General features: G+C 42.3%; 1 protein-coding gene across 2 annotated transcripts in view; it reads left to right on the top strand.

Annotated features, from left to right (window-relative positions):
- Positions 1-23063, top strand: part of Elmo1 (engulfment and cell motility 1) — a 447896-nt gene that overhangs the window by 127433 nt on the left and 297400 nt on the right. For both annotated transcript variants that reach the window (XM_042695082.1, XM_042695081.1), the window contains exons 6-8: positions 3636-3686; positions 8361-8530; positions 19605-19640. In XM_042695082.1, the coding sequence (XP_042551016.1) occupies positions 3636-3686; positions 8361-8530; positions 19605-19640 (257 nt within the window). The remainder of the gene's footprint in view (positions 1-3635; positions 3687-8360; positions 8531-19604; positions 19641-23063) is intronic.

A 23063-nucleotide genomic window follows, 5' to 3' on the forward strand; every position in this document is an offset into this window, starting at 1 on the left:
CAGCGGGCAGTGTGAGGATGACAGCAGGCCTTGGGTGCCTTTCCCTGGATTGCTTGTCATCCTTCTGCATAATGTGCAGGAAGATATTTCTCTGCATAACTATTCTTTCTGCTTTTTTCTTCGTTTTTGAAGATCTAAAATTAGTTTTGTTTACTGCAGACTTTATCACCTCAACATTTAGAATACTTATTCTGTGTGTGTGTGGGAAAATCTTAGGACAGATTTTAAGATTTAAATTAAAATTTTCATCTTTTAATTGATACATAAAACATCAAAATTGTATGTGTTTATGGGGTACAGGATGATGTCTCTATATGTATATACATAACATGATGTTTAAAGTAGGCTAGTTATATTTACCTTCTTATATTTTTCTTTCCTTTCCCTTTTCTTTTTCTCTTTCCTTTCCTTTTTTTTGTGCCAGTACTGTAGCTTGAACTCAGGGTCTTGTACTGTTCCTTACCTTTCTTCATCCACTTAAGATTAGTGTTCTACTGCTTGAGCCATACCTCCATTTCTGGAGTTTTGGTGGTTAATTGGAGATGAGTCTCTCAGAGTCTTTGGCTTGAACTTTTATCCTCAGATATCAACCCCTGAGTAGCTGGGATTACAGATGTCAGCTACCAGCACCCAACTCATATTTATCATTTCTTTATGATAAAAAATACTCAGATCCTTTCTTCTACCTATTCTTGTGAAATATTCGCCCTACCGTGCATTAGCACACAGGGACTTCTAGCTGTTATCCAACTGTAACAGTACTTACTGATTGATCACTCTTCTTCTTCTTCCCTTCAGCACTGCTGTCCCTGGCCTATGGGATCCACCATTCTATGCACACTTCCAAGAGATCAGTTGTTTTAGGTTCTACAGGTGAATGGGACCATGTACTGTAGTCCTGTGCCTGCCTCATTCAGTTAACATAATGACCTCCAGTTCTATCTATGTTGTGCCACATGGCAGAATTTCATTCTTTGTTTGGGTGAATAGTATTCCATTGCTATATAATGATGTATTTGGGCTTTCCTGTGTAGTAGTGCTTCTTCCTCTCTCTCTGGGAAGTGTTGTGTGTGGCCGGGGAGAGACTTCCTTGAATACTGCCTGCACTAAAAGCGTTTGATCTATGTTTTCTCCTCCTTCACATCTCTTCATTACACACCTGGCCTGGTATATTACTGATTACTTTCTCTTTTATACTGATCATTTTTTCTTTTTGCTGACCCCTTCATGGTACAGATGCAATGATTACACTACAGTCTCTCTTACTTTATTGAATGTCCAGAAGATAGAAATTAGTCCTGTCTGTCTATAGCCTGATGTGGAGACTTTGCCATTTATTTACCAATGCTTATTGCATTTTGACTGGATCATACAAGTTCACCATTCTCCGTAGATATAACAATGGAGTGGGATAAGCTGTCAGCTCACAGAGGTGACATTCTGAGGGTGAGGGAAGATGGCTAATAAGCAAAATAAATAAGTAAAATCATATGCACAGAGTTCCATGTGTGGATATGTGTGCTCGCGCACACACAGAGCACAATGCTTGGAGGACTAAATTAGCAAATGCACCTCTAGAAGGGACAAAGAGGATGGGGTAAAATTAATTGAGAATGGCAGGTTCTGATGTAAAGCAGCTCTACAGAATGTCATTCTGGCCATGCTGTTCTGCATACAGAAGAGATAGGTGTGTGTGTGTGTGTGTGTGTGTGTGTGTGTGTGTGTGTGTGTGTGTGTGTGTGTGTGAATATGTGTGTGAATATGTGTGTGAATATGTGTGTGTGAATATGTGTGGCTCTCTGTAGGGTAGCAGAGATTTTATCCTCATTCTTGTTTACCACATTACAAGAATGGTTTAGTTGAAAACATACAAGGCCACAGCCTTGTACTTTTCTAATGGATGTTAGTTTGTGCTCAGTAATAAAGTTATTTTTCCCCCTGAGTATTTGCAGTGTGCCAGGCACTGCTTTGAACTTTTCTCCTCATATGGAGATGGGGAAGCCCCAGCTATACCCACTTTCCAAAGGGGAGGGCCAGGCCAGAGGCCGCTTCTGCTGCTTATGGCAGTGTTATGCAGCTAGAAGATGACAAGTGCTCCAACCCCAGTATCTCTGCTGTGATTCTGGTATAGAATCTACAAAATTGGAACCACCTCCTTTTTCTCTTCTTCTTCTTTTTGGCAGTACTAGGATTGGAGCTCAGAGGTCTTGTGCTAGCTAGGCAGCATGATACCACTGAACCATGACTCTAGTCTGGTCTTCACTGGTTATTTTTAGGCTAGAGTCTGGCTATTCCAAACAAAAACCTTCAGTTCAAGCTGTGAGTTCTCTGCTGGAAGACAGTGTCATTGCTGGTCACACTGACCATAAAGATGTTCAGGTCTGCCATCCCAGCTACATCCTGGGGTTCTGGGCTTATTAAAAAAAAGACCCTATGTTGGAAATGAGCAGTATAGAAAGGACCTGGCAGTGTAGCTCACATGGTAAAGCACCTGCTTAACAAGCACGAACCCTGAGTACCTCCAATAAAGAAATAAAAATTACAGCTTTATTGAGATATGTTCCAAGGCCCCCAGAATATACTTTTAAAGTATACTTGCCGGGCACGGTGGCTCACACCTGTAATCCTAGCTACTTGGAAGGCTGAGATCTGAGGATCGTGGTTCAAAGCCAGCCTGGGCAGGAAAGTCCCTGAGACTCTTAACTCCAATAAACCACCAGAAAACCAGAAGTGGTGCTGTGGCTCAAGTGGTAGAGCGCACGCCTTGAGCTGAAAAGCTGAGAAACAGTGCCCAGACCCAGAGTTCAAGCCCCATAACTGACAAAAAATAAAAAAGTACTTTTTTTTTTTTTTGTTGGGAAAAGTTATTTATGGAATTGTGCAACCAGAAACACAATTAATTTCAGAACATTATCATCATCCCATTATAAAAAAACAACTTGTACCCATTAGCAGTGGCTCCCCATTTCTCCTTCCTATCAGTCATGCATCTACTTCCTGTTTTTATGTATTTATTTGTCTTTTCTGGACATTTCCTGTATGTGGGTCCACACAACATGGGCTCTTTCATGTTTGGCTTTTTTTACTGAGTGTAATACATTCAAGGGACATCTATACTATAGCACCCACCAATGCTTCTTGCTTTGCATTTCCTAGTGAATGGATGAACAGGTCTCATTTTGTATGGCCACTTATTCTTAGAGATGGGCATGGGTCTACTTGTTGATTGTTAATGAACAATGTTTCTTACACATGTATATACATGTTCTTTATATGGCATATGTTTTCAGTTCTTTGGGCATATGTTTTCAGTTCTCTTGGCTATAAACATAGGAATGGAATTTCTGGGTCCTATTCACTGAGTTTAGTGTTTAAATTGACTTCTTTTTGCTTGTGGGATCTGCATCCTTAGTTTTTGCAAGTGAAAATAAATTCACTTCCTCGGTGCTGAGTGTTGTCAACAGCTTGATTTAACGTGAACACATCTGGGGCCCAGGTTAAGATTCTGTGAGCGAATCATGTAATCATAAGTACGCTTATTGTGTAGAGTTGATGCTTGATTGTATTTGTTTTGTTCTCTTCCTAGCTTCTTCTTACTCTAATATTCACCCAATTTTTTTTCTTTTCTTTCCCAGAATCGCAATGAAATAAAAAACGGCACTATTCTACGATTAACTACATCTCCAGTAAGTTGATCTTAGTTGGTTATTTCATCTTAAGCTGCCTACCCTCTGGGTCTGCTGTATGTGCTTATAGAATGCTGTTTTTTGAGAGTGACTGTACTCTAAAACAGAAAGTCCCTGGGATGTCCTCATGGGCAGAGTCTAGTTTAATTGGAAGTCTCTCCAGTTTATTTCCCATGGCAGAGGAGGAGGAACCTATTCTACTGTGAACAGAGAATGGATTGGGAATCATGGAATTGGAGTTTGGTACCCATCTCAATAGCTCTTACAGTACTGATGAATAACTTGGCTATGTAGATTTTTTTTATCATCTTCCCTGAGCAAATTCAGAGAAACAAAGCAAGTCAAACTAAAAACAGGCTGTTTCTTTATTTAAAATCTATGTGGGGGGGGGGGGAGAGAAAAGGAGGTGGGAGGAAGGGAAGGAGGGGGAAAGAGAAAGACAGAGACAGAGAGACAAACACAAAGACAGGTTGAATTTATATATTTCCTAGTGTTGGTCAGTGATGATGAAAATTGATGAAAAAATGGATAAAAACTGATTTAAAATAGTAAATGTTGGGCCATTTAGGCTGTTTCATGGATGCTAATCAGAACTCAAGCATATCTGCGCATGAAAGCTGTTGAACAAGCTGCCTGTGGCACTTGGCAGTGAATGGGTGGCATCCTGGTCTTTCTTGTTTCCTGGTCTAGTTGGGGTAGTAACATTAGCATATTTGAGCCATATTGTTCCACACTGCATTTCCTTGCTTTCCTAAAAAATACAAGCAGCACAAAATATACCAAGTGTTACTATTTCTACCCGCACAGTTGAGGAAAACTGTGTCTATCTATCATTTCTAGTTGTCACTAAAGCCATGTGGTAGGCTAAAAATAAATTTCAAAATGGAGAAGAAAGCATCTGGCTAGAATTAAACTCTGGGCAGTGTAACTACCACAGATCCATCTTGTTGAAAATTACATTAGAGAGGTTTAAAAACTGCTAAGTATTTTGCTTTCATTTAAATTGGTCTATTAATTTTTTAATTTTTATTAGTATTGTAAGGCGATGTGCAGAGGAGTTAGAGTTACATGAGTCAGGCATTGATTACATTTCTTTATGGACAGTGTCACCCCCTCCCTCATTTTTTCTGTTTTATTTTTCCCCTCCTCCGCCCCCCGCCCCGATTCCCCACGTTCTATAGTTCATTTCCAACACAGTGTCTTGTGACTATCACTGCTGAGTTAGTTCACCCTCTGTCCCAGCATTTCTGTGCTTCCCTTTCCCCTCACCAAAGCTGATAAACTTACATACAAGACGTAAGTATTTTATCCTAAGACATCTCCAACCTAAACATAGGGATGGGCTCAGTAGACAGAATGACTGGGTTGCTGCAGCCATTGCCCAGTGCCAACTTCCCTGCTTCACAAAAATGATAGTTTGCTGTCCTTTTTCTGTGGGTTGAGTCATTTTTGTCTGACTTCCTGAAATTAATGTGAATTAATACAAACTTGACCCTTGGAGGTGAGCATTTCATTTGTGCTTTGCATTCCTATTTATCCTGCTCAAAGTCCTTCATCTGCTTGCCAGGCAGGGAAGTGCACACCATGTTTTTTCTTTCCTCTTAGAAAGGCTCAGCTTTTTCTCTTGGCCATCTCCAAGCCAAAGAAAGAATTGGTTCCCTTCACTAGGGATTCATGGACAAAATTTCCATATGCTCAGTCGCTCTTAGAAAGGAGGTTCGGTGTCAGAGAGGGGAGGGTGGTGTTTACAGCATCTCCAGGGTGGCATTGTATTTTTTATTTTTTTACATTTGTTCATTTTTATTCACAACCTGTTTTTCAGTACAATTTTCCACCTGTTCCCATTTCCAGTCGGGTTATACAAGTGCTAAGTGGCAGAAAGTTCTGGAATAACTATACCAAAGAAGGAAAACAAAGCAAAGCTGTGAGATAAGTTGCATGCAGCAGGTCCCAGAACAGCATTTTAACTCTATGGAGACCTGTCATCTCAGAGGAGGGATTTTGGAAAATATCCTTCACATTCCCAGCTCTGTTAATGGAAAGATGGTAGAGATAGCAAGCAGGATGCCGCTACAAGACAAGACTGGCTTATGTTTCCAATCCTGGGGCAGTTGTGGACTTTGACCTGCCAAGTGTGCAGGCCTTGGGTTACAGTGTCTGAGACAGCACACCAGACTCTGCATTTGAAACACTGCCTTGTGCTCTGTGGATGGACACAGAGTCTAGAATTGGCCATTAGTCACAACAAAATATTTGGGATCTGAAAATGTCATTAATTGCTAGATTACTTTCTGTAATTTTGTTTAAAATTGAAAATCAAATTGAGAATCAAAAATATGGGTCACACTTGGTAACTTGTGTGCGTGTGTGTGTGGGGGGGGGTTTCTTGGGGCTTGAATTCAGGGTCTGGGCGCTGTCCCTTAGCCTTTTCACTAAACACTAGTTTTCTACCATTTGAGCCAGAGCTCCAAGTCCAACTTTTTAGTGATTAATTGGAGGTAAGAGTCTCATGGACTTTCCTGCCGAGGCTGGCTTTGAGCTGAAATCATCTGATCCCAGTCACCTGCATAGCTAGGATGAAAGGCATGAACAATTGGTGCCTGGCTAATTCATTATTTTTGTGTGTGTGTGTTGACCTTGGGCTTGACCTCAGGATCTGGGTACTATCCTTAAACACTCCTTTTTTGGTTAAGGCTAGTGCTCTACCATTTGCGCCACAGTTTAGCTATTGGAGATGAGTCTGATGGATTTTCCTGCCCAGGCTGGCTTAGAACTGTGATTTCCAGGTCTCAGCCTTCTGAGTAGTGAGGATTACAAGTGTGAGCCACCTATGCCCATAGACAATAAAAATGAATTAAAAGTGAATTTATCCATCCATTTTTAAGGTAAGATTACTGGGAAGAACACAGAAGAAGGTATTTTGCTACTTTAGGATTATAGGCATGGGCCACCAATACTCAGCTGTGCTAATATTTAAAGTTCATGCACCTAGCAAGCTGAGTTCCCCCTCCTGGGAGACAAGACACTAGCATGCATACACTGGTACACACACACACACACACACACACACACACACACACACACACACACACACACACACAATCTTAAGTAACGTGGCCATGCTGAGTTGTGCTTCTGTTCTGTGGAGGTGGTATTTCCATTTAAGCATTTTTTTTCCCTTTTAAAGTATTTGTTTCCTTTTAAGTAAGTGTTTCTGTTGGTCGGTCTCCAATTGAAGTAGAATGAATTAGGTATAAATTCTGTCTACCTAGCTTCCTCTTCGTTTATTGACATTTTTCTTAGCAAAAGTTCTTTTGGAAAGGTACTTATATAGAAGGGCCAACAAAATGTCCTTTTGGCACAATAGACCAGGCAGGACTTATTGTACCCCAGCTGGGAAGTCTAGGGAGTGATTCGGAGACAGAACTGGGGTTCTTCCAGTCTTCACACAGAGAGGGTACATTCAAAGTGATTTAGAAGCCAGGTTCTGGTGGCTCAAGCCTATCTATAATCCTAGCTACTCAGGAGGCTGAGATCTGAGGATCACAGATCACAGTTTGAAGCTAACCCTGGCAGGACAGTCCATGAGACTATCTTTTTCCCCGCCTTCGGTCCATTATGGGGCTAAAACTCTGGGCCTGGGCGCTGTCCCTAAGCTCTTTTTTTCCCCCCCTCAACCCTAGTGCTCTACCATTTTGAACCACAGCTCCATGTCCAGTTTTCTGGTGGTAAATTGGGGATAAGAGTCTTATGGACTTTCCTACCTGGATTGGCTTTGAACCACCATCCTCAGATTTCTGTCTCCTGAGTAGTGTGAGCCACCAGTGCCTGGCCTCCAGAAGTGGAGCTGTGACTCAAGTGGTATTGAACACGAGCTTTGAGCCAAAGCAGCTCAGGGATAGTGCCTGGGCTCTGAGTTCATGCCCTGGGACTGGCACCAAAACAAACAAACAAAACAAAAATGTAAAAACCAAAATTATTTAGAGCCCCGGACCTCTGCATATAATTAGAGACATGCTTCAAGGGCATGCTTTCTGGGACCTCACCCAGGCTTTGGACACAGGAAACCCTTGAGATGGCCTAGGCTTGTGTCTTAAAAAGCCACATAGGGTTCTAGTGTATGTGCAGCCATTAAGATCATAGTGAGTTCTATAATAAAATAATTTTCAGTATTTTCTGTCTTATTCTTTAAATACATATGGGAAAAATATACACTTGGGGAAAATGGGAATGAAGCTCTCAGACATAATGTGTAGGCTGTGATTACTCAAAGTATTGGCTGAAGAGATGGGTACGAGGTCTGCACTTATGTCATTGCTTAACAAAGCAAGTAGCTTTTAGTTACTTCTAGATAAATGATTGGGCTTCAAAAGTAAATATCTGCCTCACCCCTTATCCTATCTCCCCCCGCCCCCTGCTCAGTTTCTGGGGCTTCAGTGTTCTTCTGACCTCACTTTGCTTTTCTTTGAAATAGAAGGTGAAATGGATGGTCAGTGTGCTAGCCCTTACTCTCACACCTGTCCGTGAGAGACGCAGGCTATCAGGTATTCTCACACACATTGTCCACTTCTGGATGCCGGCCTTTATTTTTCAGGGATGCTGTCATTTCTGTGATGTTGTAATTTTCCTTTTGAACACTGTCGTCTTTTTTATACCACCTCCACCCCCCATAAGGCTCAGAATGCCCAGCAGCTCCATGAACGCATTCAGTCTTCAAGTATGGATGCCAAGCTGGAGGCTCTGAAGGACTTGGCCAGCCTGTCCCGGGATATCACGTTCGCTCAGGAATTCATCAACCTGGATGGCATCTCTCTCCTCACCCAGATGGTGGAGAGCGGCACTGAGTAAGTAGCTCGTGTCTACCTGGTGTCCACACAGGCAGGTACACTGGCATGTACACTGGTGTCCAGCTGTTTCTTGCATTCCTTACCCCTACGTTTCTCAGTTTTGAAGAACAGAGTCTTGCCTAGATCAAGATACCATCCCTGGAATAATTTTTGGAAAAAGAAAATGGGCCAGGCACCAATGGCTCATGTGTATAGGCATAGCCTAGCTACTTAGGCAGCTGAGATCTGAGCATCATGATTCAAAGTTCAACCAGGAAGAAAAGTCTCTGAGACTCTTATTTCTAGTTAACCACCCAAACCTCCCCCCCCCCCCAAATGGAGCTGTAAAAGTGATACAGTACTAGCCTTGAGCAAAAAGGCTCAGGAATATAGTGCCCAGGCCCTGAGTTCAAACCCCAGGAAGAGCATACACATAAAAATAAGGCAAAACACACTTTAAGGATTAAAATGCATAGTATGGTTTAAACTTAAACACAGTAAGCATTTATAGAGTACCTAACTTTATAGTAAGGAGTAGGAAGTGGAAAAATTGTCAAAGATAAGGGTCATGCCTTGCAAACATGGATGGAGACTGTTTTATGAGCAGAACCCAGTTGGCCAGTGTTGAGGAACTGAAGGCAAAAGACTGGACACGTGGGCCTCCCTGGGAGGGGACAGTGGCTAGGGAGTGGAGGGAGCAAGTTCCTTTGTGCTCAAGGAAGGGACTGGCATTTGTGGTAGGGGAGCCCACCTTCTCATGACAGCTCTGGTTCTCTGGTGTGAGTGGGCAATAAGGAGGCAGGTGGGCCCGAGGATGCAGCTGTGGCTTGTGTGGGGGCCCTGGCCACTGAAGGCCGGGGTGGTATGGAGAGCATACAATCAGTAGGTGAGACTGCAGAAATAGTTAATGACTTTCTAACAGTGAAGTCATGATGGGAGGGTTCTCCGTAGATCTGTATTAGAAAAGGGTAAATCTCAGCGTGGGTCCTTTACATCTCTGTTCAGCACTCCAGGGACACAAAGAATGAATAACTTGCATAATGCATTCTCTCATGTCCCTCTCTCCCCATCCTACCACTGGGCAGATTTAAATTGCAGTTTTATTTTTCTCATTCAAAGATGACACATTTTACAACAGTGGAACTCTTTCCCATCTGAGAATGTTCCGTGGAATTTGGAATCTGGAGTCTGTCTTCACAGACAAGTAGAGAAGTCTCTAAAATGAAATCCAAGACCACTGACTATCTGGAGAAGGCCAGTGGTAGACATTGCCATTGGGATTTGTGTGTGCCAATCCTGGGACTTGAACTCAGGGCATGGGCACTGTTTTTAAGCTTCTTTAAAAAATTTTTTATTTTATTATAAAGAAGCTGTACAGAGGGGTTACAGTTACATGAGTAAGGTAATGAGTACATTTCTTGTCAAGCATTGTTACTTCCTCCTTTGTTGTTCTCCCAATATCCCTTTCTTCCCCTCCTCCCTCACCGCCCCCCCTCCACCAAAGTTGTCTTGTGAGTATCATTGTTGCAATGGGTCATCCTGTGTCCTTGTTTCAGTGTTTTGTTATTCCCATCCCCTCCCCAAATTAGATAAACGTATATATAAGATGCAGGGTACCAAAATCAAGTGCAGTGACAACAAGGGATATACCATAGGGAGAAGAACATACAGAGGAAACCAAAAAAATCACCAATACATTAAAAACAACAACAACAAAGAAAGACCTAGTACATAAAAGCAACAACAAAGACAGACCTCGTGTGTCCATATCTTGGGGTTCATTTCACTTAGCATCATCTTATATGGTCATATGTACCTAGCTTTCCTAGATGTATACTAATTATTGTAAATGAGGGAAACCTTGGGTCCTATATTTCTTTGGGTCTGGCTTACTTCATTTAATAGGATTTTTTCCCCAAGTCTTTCTATTTCCTAACAAATGGGGGCAATGCCATTCTTTCTGATGGAAGCACAGAATTCCATTTTATATATATATATACATATATATATATATACATATATATATATAATATATGTATATATGTTATATATATACATATATATATATATCACATTTTTTGATCCACTCATCTACTGAGGGGCATCTGGGTTGGTTCCATATCTTAGCTATGGTAAATAATGCTGCGATAAACAAAGTTGTGCTGGTAGCTTTAGTATGGCCTTGTTGGTGATCATTTGGGTAAATGCCCAAGGCTAGCACTCTACCACTTGAGCCACAGCGCCACTTCCGGCTTTTTTCTTATGTGGTGCTAAGGAATTGAACCCAGGGCCTCGAGCATGCAAGGCAAGTGCTCTACCACTGAGCCACCTTCCCAGACCTATGTGGAGTCTTTTGAGGAACCTCCATATTGCTTTCCAAAGTGGTTGAACAAATTTACATTCCCACCAACAATGCAGTCGCATTCCCTTTTGGCCACATCCTTTCCAGCATCTGTTGTTATTAGATTTCTTGATTATAGTCATTCTTTCTGGGATGAGGTGGAATCTCAGTGTTGTTTTGATTTGCATTTCTTTTATGGCCAGAGAAGTTGAGCATTTCTTCATGTGTCTATTGGCCATTCTTCTTCTTCAGAGAAGTCTCTCTTTAAGTCTTTAGCCTACTTATTAATGGGGCTGTTGTTTCTTTGAGGATTTGTTTTTGGAGGATTTAATTTTTTGAGTTCTAAGTATATTTTAGATATGAAGTCCTTAAGCTTTTTTTTTTTTTCTCTCAAGGTTACTTGAGGCATAGCTCTACTTCCAGCTTTTTGGTGGTTAATTGGAGATAAGAGTCTTAGGGATTTCCCTGCCTGGGATGACTTTGAATCTCAGATCTCAGCTTCTTGAGTAACTAGGATTACAGGTGTGAGCCACCTGCATCCAGCACCCAGCACCATTTGGAGTTCTAATGAATGATGACTGAAACTAATTGTAGCAGTTCGTCAGCACATCATCTGACAGTGGGACAAAGAAACACTATGTCTGGATGTTACTAGAAGTGGAAACAGCCGGAAGTAAGCCCAGTGAGAATGAGTTCAGAGAAAGGAGAGACTGCTTCCTGCCTGGGACAGAAGTGGGGGCAGTAGGGACAGGATTCTGCAACCACCAACACTTCACCTTCAACCTGGGGTCACTGCGCATTGCCACCTCCTGTAGTCAGCGTGTGCCACATGGTGACAGCACTGCTACCTAAGGGACAGAAATATGTGGGGCTTGCCACCTCAGTGATTGTATTAAGTGAAATCAAATGCGCACCTGCAGGAGTCTATTCACTTAATTGCTGGCTGTCTACTTACCCCGGGCAGTGCTGGCTGCTGATTGTAGGGGTTGTGCCACAGGCACTCACTGTTCACAGCCATTCACAAGGATCTTGTATAAATACTTTGTTTCTTCTTTTAGAGTTTTGGCAGTACTGGGGTTTGAACTCAAGGCCTCATGCTTGCTAGGCAAGTACTCTACCACTTCCGCCACACTCTCATCTTTTTTTTTTTTTTTTAGTTATTTTTCAGAGATTTCTTTTGCTTTTGTGCCTACGGCTGGCCTCAGACTGTGGTACCTATGTTTTCCACGTAGCCAGGATGGCAGATGTGTATCACCATGCCTGGCTTATTTGTTGAGTTGGAAGCTTGCTCACTATTTTATTTTATTTTTTTTTGTTGTGGGGCTTGAACTTTGGGCTTGGGCATTGTCCCTGTGCTCTTCAGCTCAAGGCGAGCGCTCTACCACTTGAGCCACAGTGGCACTTCTGGTTTTTAAGTGGTTTATTGGAGATAAGAGTCTCACTGACTTTCCTGCCTGGGCTGGCTATGAACATGATCCTCAGATTTCAGCCTTCTGAGTAGCTAGGAATATAGGCATGAGCCACCGGCGTCCGGCTTGCTATTTTTTGCCAGGCTGCCCTGGCTTCCATCTGAAATCTTTCTAAACTCTACCTTCCCTATAGCTGAGATTATAGGCATGTGCCACTGTACCAGGTTGTCGTGTGAATGAATACTCTGACTTTATCAGACTGGCAATAGTAACTGCGGTGATAATGTGAAAATACAGAGGGCAGATGTTTGTTTGTGACAGGATGCAGGGCTGTGGCTGAGCCTGGCAGGAAGACAGTGAGCTATGACTTTTTTTTCTTCATTTCCCCTTCCTGTTAGTCTGTTAGGGCTGTCCTAACACTTTACACATTGGGCTTATCTCATTATTTGTAGGTGGGAAGAGCAAGCTCAAGGTTGAAGGGTCGTCAAGCTTTGTTTCTTCGAGGGCCTCTCTATGTGGCTTTGGAAGATGGCCACCTTCTCCCTGCCTCCTCACATGGCCTCTCCTGTGTTTGTATGTACATGCAGCCTTGTGTCTCTCTGTATCCAGATTTGATCCTTTGAAGGCTCCAGAGTCCAAGGACAGTATCATTCTGGATAGAGAGAGAGAGAGAGAGAGAGAGAGAGAGAGGTTGGCAATTCATTACCCTCATTAAAGTGGCACTGCCACTGTTGTTTTAAGAGCAAAAACAATGGGTATGTGTATGGATGGGGCTTTGGGGTCTGCATGCCATCTTCAGGTGCGGTGTTAACATACAACATTCCTGCTTTCAACCACAGCAATCAAATAACCTTTTCATCTGACAGAGGTATCATGGGCATTCACATTTTAACTGTTCATCCTAATTAGTTATCATTGCAAGTGGCTGCATGCAGTCGTGTTTTGCAGGGACAGGCAGACAGACACAAGGCCAGATCTTTGGAAGTGTTACTGTTTCACATTGTTCACACCCGATTCCTGGGAAGGATTGTCTTACCTCTGGGTCTCCTTCAGTTCTTCCTTCACTGTTTTATATAAGTTCAAAGCCAAGTTGCTTTGGAGATGGGGGAAGGAGGAGCTGAGCCTCAGGTTCCCTTTCCTGTCTTTTGCAGTCCTCAGAGATGGCTCATTTGATCCAAAGCGATTTATCAGAACTTTTGCTCAGATTTAAAGAAAAAAAAAAAAAGAGAGACCGAATGAAAGATATTTTTTCTTATAAGGCAACCTGGCTTCTCAGTTAAATTAAATAGCAAGACTTTAATTAATTGCCAAGAACCCTTTGGAACAGAAAGCACAGATTCTAAATCACTCTTGCATTTGGAGAGGTCTTTAGTGAGGACTCCTGGCCCTGGGCATGCAGATTTCCATGTGGGAAGGAAGAGAATCCCTCTGCTGCCCAGTCTGTGGAAAAGTTTTCAGAACCACAGAGAAAACAGAGCTAGGATTTCCTCCCTTTAGTAATAATGAGACTGAGTGATTGCTTGCCTGCCTACTTGTCTTCACTCAAGGCTGTGTGTTTCCATATCTTTCTACAGTTACCAAGAGAGGCCACAATGCATAATGGAGTAATTGGAAAATGTCCATCCCTGTGGTATTTGCAAGTTGCATTATTATTTTTTTTCTCTTGATATTGAGGCTAGAACTTGGGATCTAGACTCTGTCCTTGAGCTTTTTTGCCAAGTGCTAATGCTCTACCACTTGAGCCACAGCTTCACTGCCAGCTTTTTGGTGGTTAATTGGAGATGAGAGATCTCAGAGAATTTCCTGTCAAGGCTGGCTTTGGACCATGATCATTAGATCTCAGCCTCCTGAGTAGCTAGGATTATGGGCACCCCACCATTCCTAGTTTCTGATTGACACTGAGGTTTGAAAAGCAAGGAGAATTCTGGGGAAGGCCATTGCTCCAACCTCAGCACAATTAGGGATGCTGAGGAGGAAACAAAGATGATCATACAAAGATGTTTCAGAAGGAATTGATCTGATCTGATTTGAGTTGAATGGGAAGACATGGGCCCTGCAACTCCCAAGTGCCAAGATAGGGACTCTCTCTGCTCTTGTGTGGCTTTTAGCACAGCCCTGTGGGTTTCTGAGCTCCCACACACAGACAATTGGGCTGCTTCCTCTGAATCCTTCTACTGTTGAATAGTCAGTCTATCATCCCTGGGACCCAGAGCAAGGAAGTCTCCTAGAACAAAGGGCAGTCACTTAGTTCCCTTTCCAGTTGGCTCTGTGTCAGGAAAATGACAGCACTGGAAAATGAGTCAGCCCCGCAGCCAGACTGGCAAAAGCAAAATCCCTGTTTCCAAAGAGCTCACAGTCCTTTTAAAGAAACCATCATTCCTTCAGGAAAACAGACAGGAAGCATCAAACACAGGAATTCTCTGTCATCTGTGCTCTCCCCACAGCCACCTGTAAGGTCGTGTGTGTGTGTGTGTGTGTGTGTGTGTGTGTGTGTGTGTGTGTGTGTGTGTGTGTGTGTGTGTGTGTGTATGTGTGAGTGTGTTTGTGTGTGTGTATTTTCTATTTTATTTTACTTTTGTATTGATAATGGGGCTTAAACTCAGGGCCTTGTGCTCTGGCTTGGATTTTTTTTTCTTTTTGGCTAAGGCTAACATTTTCTAGTTACTGAAGTCACACCTCCACTTGGAACCGAGATCATCAACTATCATCCTCTTGAGTAGCTAGGATTATAGCTATGAGCACCCAATTTTATACGACTTTAAATGTACACAAGATGTACAAAAGTAGAATTGTAATTTCATTCCCTTTATAACTTGATTTTTTTGTACCTACCAAAAGTTCTATGTGATTAAATATTCCTTCCATTGTTTTTATTACCTGTGGATGGTTTACAGCTGTGTGTGACTGCACCTGTATATGATCACAGCTATGTATCTTTACAGCTTTACTGACATACAAGGGATTTACAGTATAAAAATTTGAAGGATATAGACACTGTAATTAGCCATTACCTTAATATAGGACATTTTATATTGTTATTTTTTGAAATATTTTCTAATCTGCTTTTTCAGTACCATAACTATCTTTTTTTTTTTTTTTTTTGTCAGTCATGGGGCTTGGATTGGGGCCTGGGCACTGTCCCTGAACTTCTTTTGCTCAAGGCTAATACTCTACCCCTTAAGCCACATTACCACTTCCAGCCTTTTCTGTATATGTGGTACTGAGGAATTGAGCCCAGGGCTTCATGCATGCTAGGCAAGCACTCTACCACTGAGCCACATTCCCAGCCCGCTAATCTGTTTTAACTAAAACCTAGTGACTAGTAGAATTATTTTGAAAAATGGATTGCTTACTCAGAAGGATATACATTTTAAAACTTAAAAAACAAACCAAAAAACATTAAGCTAGGCAGGTGCGAGTGGCACATGCCTGTAATCTTAGTAACTCAGGAGGTTGGGATCTGAGGATCATAGTTCAAAGCCAGCCTGGGCAGGAAAGTCTATAAGACTTATCTCCAGTTTACCATCAAAAAGTTGGAAGTGGAGCTGAGACTCAAGTGGTAGAAAACTAGCCCTGGGCACAAAAGCTCAGGGATGGTACAGGCCCTGAGTTCAAGTCCTAAGACACACACACACACACACACACACACACACACACACACACACACACACACACACACACACACACACACACACACACACACACACACACACACACCACATCCACACACATATAAAGAATACAAGACAGTATATATTAGTGCTTATTTCGAGTGCTTATTTCTATTGATATTGATTTTTAAAAAGAGTCTCAGATTAAACTTTTATTATTCCAGTTGTCTTTCACACCAGGTGAAAGACATGTGTGAAAACTACCTTCATTCCCATGCATTGAACCTTGGTGTGCCCTGAAGTGTCTTGGCCCTTACCTTTGAGAATGAGATTGGAGCCAAGTGTATATTCTTTGAGTATCAAATTTTATCTCTGACCCTGAATTAGGCCTGGCACAGGGGGGAGGGATGGGGGGTGGGGGGTATGGAGAGGGGGAGAGAACCCCAAGATGTGTGTGACAGTAGGCTTGGCTTTGGTTGGCACTTTTTTGCAAGCCACTGTCAGTTTTCATGGAAATCACTGTTTCTCAGAGGATGCATCTGTTCTGGGAGGTCCAGGATGGGTTAAGTGGCTCTGTCTACTATTTAGCAGCAAAGCCTGACTCACCAGGCAGGTGTTGCATTTCTTAAAGAGGCCATGACCAGCGCCAGCAAACCCCAGACTGAGCCAGAAGATGCTTCTGTGGTCCTGTGTTCTGCCCTAGCTGTGAGGTTGCAGCATCTTTCTAGCTCCCTCTGCTGGGGTGCTAGTATGCTAGGGGTAAAGCATGGGGTAGTCCTGATTGGAGTTGCCCCTCTCTGCCTCTCTGGGGCCCAGCCAGGAATTTCCATCACAAAGGCCCAAGAGGCCAGCCTAGGCAGGCTTTGTCGAAGTCCCCAGAAAATCCCTTTATAGGGCAATCCCTCCCTGGCTAACCTTTGCTGTTGAAAGAGGAACAGTGGCATTCATTCCTCAGGCTGGAGCAAGACATTTTTGACCTCTGGGAAACCTTAGCCTTTCTACCAGCTGCAGATTTTCTGCTCACATTTCTTTGTTTTCTTAAAAACATAAACTGTACTTGGAAAGAGACAGAGAGAGGGAGAGGGAACAGAAAGGGTTTTATTTAGGGGAACACATGCCACAACAGAACTTTTTCTGAAGTCACAGCAAGCATGTAGCTTTTGGGAATGTGGGAAAACATGTTATTGGGGGAGGGGGAGAGGTGAAAATCCCGGAGTGATTCTTGGTGTCTAAAACAAAGAATTGAATGACACATGTTGCATGGACATGCCCACATGTGTGCGGTGCACACAAACACACATAAGTAAAAGTTGCAGAGCAAGGAAAAATGTAATACAGAAAACACAGCATTGAGGGAAATAGCAAGCAGGCTTGTATTCTGTGCTCCTTTAAGAGGAAACATGTGCTTAGCTTTCCAGGATTTGGAGAGTGTCCGGGAGTTCTCTGTATGTACAGTGGGCTGATCTTAGGGAAATGAGCAACAGTGACTCACCACACTGGTCGATGGGATCTGCGCATGCACACAGCTGTCATCCCGTAGTTTTAAGCACATGTCTAAGATGCAGGGCATGTACAAGAAGCCCTGCATAGGCGTTTGTTGGGCAAAGGTCAGGGTAAGGATGCACAAGGATCTGCTGTGCAGGTGGCTTCATCTTGGTTGGAACTGGCCGAAGGTTTCCCTACCACTAGGGAAAAATCCCAGCTATCAACTGAGCACTAATCACCCTCAAGATTAAACTGCCATAGTAGGGGCTTGGAAAGAGGTAGGAGTGGGGCATGACTAGAGAGGGTGTTGGTTTCAGCGTTCTTTCCCTAGGCTTGCCTGCCCACAGTCAGGTGGTTTGCTCTCTGCACTGGTCTCCAGAGGACATGAACACATAGAACCCCATGCATGCTCTGGTCTCAAGCCAGAGCATATCTTTGCAATCCTGGCTTGATATTATGTGTGGGAACGGAAGTTTCAAACCTAAGGAAAATTCACAGGAACAGAGTGGGGAATCGCAAGGTGTCTTTCACCTGCAGATTCCACTCAAGTTTTCACTCACAGGCTGGTGTTCTACCACTTGAGGCATGCCTCTAGTCCCCACTCAAGTTGTACAAGTTGTCCTGGGTGCATCTTATGGTCTAACTCCCCCCAATAGTTCAGTCTCCCGGTCTGAAACGCTTTCATAGTTGTTTCTTTCTTGGATGACTTGGACATATTTTTAAGACCCTAAGTTAGCAGTTTAGTAGATTATTTGTCTGTCTGTCTGTCTGTCTGTCTATTTGGTGACAATTGTGGGGTTTGAACTCAGGGCCTGGATGCTATCCTTGAACTTTATTTAATTTTTTGTTCAAGGCTAGCTCTTTTCCACTTTAGCCACAGTGCCATTTCTGAGTGGCTTTGGCCCATATTCCTCATATCTCAGCCTCCTGAGTATCTAGGATTATAGGCATGAGCCATTGGTGCCGGGCAAGTAGACCATCTTTCAACTGGGTTTATTAAAAGATAATTTGTTAAAGATTATTTCCAGAGAAAATACAGATACACATATGAACATGTGTTAAAAGAATTTAGCTATTTGAAATGAGAGAACTAAGCAGAAGTTATAATCATTTGAAGAAAAAAATCAAAAGACTACAAGTTATATATGGAGGAAAGAAGATGGAGGTGAATTACAATTGGAGGCCAAACTGGTTTTCTATCATCAGGCAGAAGCCAATTAAATCACTTTTAGAGGGGATGGATGGAGCCAGGGATTGATTCCTTCCTTCCTTCCTTCCTTCCTTCCTTCCTTCCTTCCTTCCTTCCTTCCTTCCTTCCTTCCTTCCTTCCTTCCTTTCCTTCCTTTCCTTCTTTCCATTGCCTATCCATCATTTATTTGCCCATCCATCTGTTCATCCATCCACCATCCATTCTTTTAATTCCCTCCCTTCCTTCCTTCCTTCCTTCCTTCCTTCCTTCCTTCCTTCCTTCCTTCCTTCCTTCCTTCCTTCCTTCCTTCCTTCCTTCCTCCCTCCCTCCCTCCCTTCCTTTCCCCCTTCCTCCCTTCCTCCCTTCCATCTTCTGTCTGCTTGCCTGCCTGCCTGCCTGCCATCTACCTACCTATACATTGTAAAACAGCTCAAAGACAGTGGGACTAGAATCTGATGACCCAGGAGGGTATGTTACAGATACTGCAGTTTTGCCATTGAAACATACACATCTTCCTACTGGTTTGTATCATTTTCTCATAACTGGACCCATATTATATCTTTGGCTAGACTTTCACTAGTACCTGTGGGTTCAGATTATTTCTCTTCCACTATGTCCTATTTGTGGCACATAAGTACAACAGGTATTTTAGCAAACTGCAGGGCCTTCTCTTACAAGACCAACACAGTCAGCTGGCATATTACAAGAGAAAGCTACTCAGTCATTGTTTTAAGTCCTGTTCCTTTGGACTTCTTATTACCCATGGGGGTTTCTCCTCATCAACCATGGACCCATATTGGTTCAAATAGAGCTACTTGTAAGTAAATGTGATGGCTGGTGTAAGTAATTAGTTTGTTCCTTGTGTTTTTGTTGCTTCCTATCATGATTTAATGCCCATTTATCCCTTTGAATGATGTATTGAAATGCACTGAGTGGCTGAGGAGCAGTTTGGCCCTCCTGGTTCTAATCCTGAGTTTTCTTCCAGATACATTGTTTGTATGAATTGACTATCACTGCTTTTAAACATGTTCCTCATGGTTGTTTTTAAATTTTACAGACGATACCAGAAATTGCAGAAGATTATGAAGCCTTGGTAAGAATATATGATCAAATTATTTTATAATCTTAATATTTCCTTTTTTCCTGTCTGCATAATTAAAACCTGTCCTCTGGCTTACTTTATAACTATGCATCTACATATTTTGAGTAAGTTACTTTTTTCCTTTTTGTTCGATGTTCTTGTAAACAGTTTTTTAAAAAAATGAATCTACTTCCTTGTTTGTTTGTTTTTTTTTCCCTTGTGGCAGAGAGTATTTATTGTTGGTTACCACTAAATGATTACACAGGCCTTCCTCCCTCTTCCCTTCCCCTATAGCACTTCTGGGTAGAGTTTTGTATATGACTTTAAGCCGAGCTTTCTTCTTTTGTGGCTTATGTGATGTTCAGAGATTGAAGGCTTTGGTTTTCATCATGACTCAGAAAGAAGGAAAAGCACTACATCTAAAAAGTATTTGAGACTGATACATAGATTGAAAAATATTTGTTCTAGATCACTTGTGTGCTGATTCCACTCCTGATAATTCTCCTCTTCCATCTGCTCTTCCTCCTTCTTTTGTGTTGCTACTTGAGTTTGAACTTAGGACCTTATGCTGTTGCTTAGCTTCCTTGCTCATAGCTAGTACGTCACCGCTTGCGGCACACCTTCATTTCTAGCTTTTTACTTGTTAATTGGGGATAAAAGTCTCATAGATTTGTCTGCCAGGGCTGGCTTTGAACCATGATCCTCATATCTCAGCTTAGTGAGTAGCTAGGATTACAGGCATGAGCCTGTAGGATAGCTTTAAAAGTTGCCTTTCCTTTCTTTTCTCTAGTCTGTATTGGGTACATCATTCCATGGAAACATTGGGATGCAGTCTGCTCTGAAAAAGTTGGCAGCATAAATTTAGATGCTTGTTTTGAGACTGGCTGGATTTTTCTGGAAGGAAGATGATCCCTAGTAAGTTGAGAAACATTTCATTGAGTCATTGCAGCACACATGGTGTGCGGCTGGCTGTGACAGAGACGGTGGCCCGGTATGTAGTTTGCAGACGCTTCCCTTTGTGGCAGTCACTACTGTAAAAGTCTTTAGCCTAGCACATAATAAAAACAAATAAACCCAGTAAATAAAAATGTTCCAGAATGTGCCAAGCGCTTGCTTTTCTTTTATAGTGCTTTCCAAGCATGGTGTCCTATACAGATGGAGTGTGGAGGTGGGAAGCTGGCTTCTGCCTTCTCTCCTGGGAGTCTGAATCTCTCCTCTCTGGAAGTGGAGATGGATACCCCGATGTGAGGGTTCCAGGACAGCTCTTCCAGCCACCTTATTTGAAAAAGGGCCTTTCTTTTGAAATGTAACCATATTTGAACATGCCATCCTTTTCTTGTTGCTGAAGGTTTGAAGTTGAAGTCTGAAAAGCTCTTCCTCAGGAAAAACATAACTTATTCCAGGGAAATAGATGTTTAATATAGAGAACTACATACAGTGTATTATATAATGTTCTATCACACATATGTGTATTATGCATTTTATTATGTAGTATATGAACATTTTACATATTTTTATGTTGAATGTATTTTGTGTCCTATATGCATATGTATGTATTTTATAGGAGGTCATATAATTCTAGTTATCATTTATGTATACCTATCATCTACGTATCTATGTAACTTCTCTCCTTTATCATCTACAAATCTATTTTCTATCATTTCTATCTTGGATCAATTCTTTCTCTGTCTCTGTCTTCTATCGTCAATATGTCCCGTCTGTCTATCTCTCATGTTAACTGCGTGGACCAGGTCACTTCCTGTGACCTCCTCAGTGGGTGAGTGACATGAAACACCCTTTCTCCCACTTGTCAATCACTCACAGAAATGGACCACTATAAGTATGGAGAGCCTTACCTGCCATCTCTGAAACAGTGTTTCACTTCCTTGATAGCCATAGAGTGGGTATCCTGATCCCTAACACCACTTGGAGATCTGGAAAACACATGACGTTCTTCCTACTTTCCATCCTACCCCCAAAGGTCCTTAAAGCCTGCCTGGAGAGTCTATAGACAAACTGGATTTCTTTAGGGCAGATTGATTGTCCTCAGATGGGCTCCTTCTGGCCATTTAGATTAGCCTTTCATTGAGCAGGTAGGTAAGAAGTAGAGACATTTGCTTTCAGATAATTAGAGGGAAGACATTTGCTCTTAAAGTAGCTACGGAAGACTAATATCTGGACACAAGTTTATTTGTATTCCCAGGCCAGGTGGCTAACTGGGAATGTCAAGAAGCATTTGAGCCAGGCACAGTAGCTCATGTCTGTAATCAGAGCTACTCAAGAGGATGAAATCGGGAGGATTGTGATTTTTGGGGGCTCCTGTGGTCAAAAAGTTCTCTGTACTCCTTTTTAGCCAATGAAAACCTGGGTATGGTGATGTCATCCCAGGTACAATGGGAAACATGAACAGAAAGTTTGTCATCCAAGCCAGCCTGGGCATAAATGTGAGACCCTGTTTGAAACATGACTATAGCATAAAGGGCTAGGTATGTGGCTCAAATGGTGGAGCGCCAGCTGAATGAGTGCAAAGCCCTGTGCTCAAACCCCAGTGCTGTCAATGAAACAAAACAGAAGACCAGCTTGAGCCCAGTTGTGGGCTCATTCCTTTTCTTTCTGTTCTCTCCTGGTTCTCTAACTGCTGTCTTTAACCGCTGACACCAAGGCAAAGATCTTGGTCTGAGTGGAGTCTGTGGCAGGTATGTGAAGAACCTGTAGCATTTCGAATCTATAAGTCAGATTTGAGCAAATGCCAACTATTCATTATTATGTGATTGTTTTTCTCTTCGTGCATAAGTTAACAAAGTATTTATTGCTACTAATACATTATTATGTAATAATGTTTTCACAGTACTGTAATACTGACTCCTGCCCAGTTTCTATTCATACATCTTACTAATTGCATTTATCTTATTTTTCCTGACTCCTGCCCAGTTTCTATTCATGCATCTTACTAATTGCATTTATCTTATTTTTCCTAAGGCAGTTTCTGTTATTTTTGCACTCTAATACTTGTTCTCTAATAACTCATCCTTTGTAGAGTGGATTATCCTGGAACTTTTATTTAACCTGTCTTGCTACTGTTTTGAGTCGTCATCCACCTTGCTGTCTAGTTATTTGTTCTCTCCGTCATTTTAGTTTCCTGTTGAGAGCTTGTCTTTGAGGCCTGGCCTCTGGTGCCACCTAGGGCCCCCTGTGCGATTGGGACTGCCTGTGTGCAGGAAGCCAGAGACATAGGCTGCTTTTCCATCTGGTTTTTCTATCTGGCTTCTCCATGTACTTTTCTCCCTTGTATGTTTTCTCCCTCTCAACTTTTTCCACATTAACGGCAAAACGTTTGAAAACCAGGAGCTTCCTGCATCCACAATGCTACTGTTATGCCGCGGTCCCAGGTAGGCACATGGCTGTTAACTTAGCACTTGCCACATACTGTTCCTG

Source organism: Dipodomys spectabilis, unplaced genomic scaffold (genome assembly GCF_019054845.1).
Source record: "Dipodomys spectabilis isolate Male_0828 unplaced genomic scaffold, ASM1905484v1 ptg000178l, whole genome shotgun sequence".
Taxonomy (NCBI): domain Eukaryota; kingdom Metazoa; phylum Chordata; class Mammalia; order Rodentia; family Heteromyidae; genus Dipodomys; species Dipodomys spectabilis.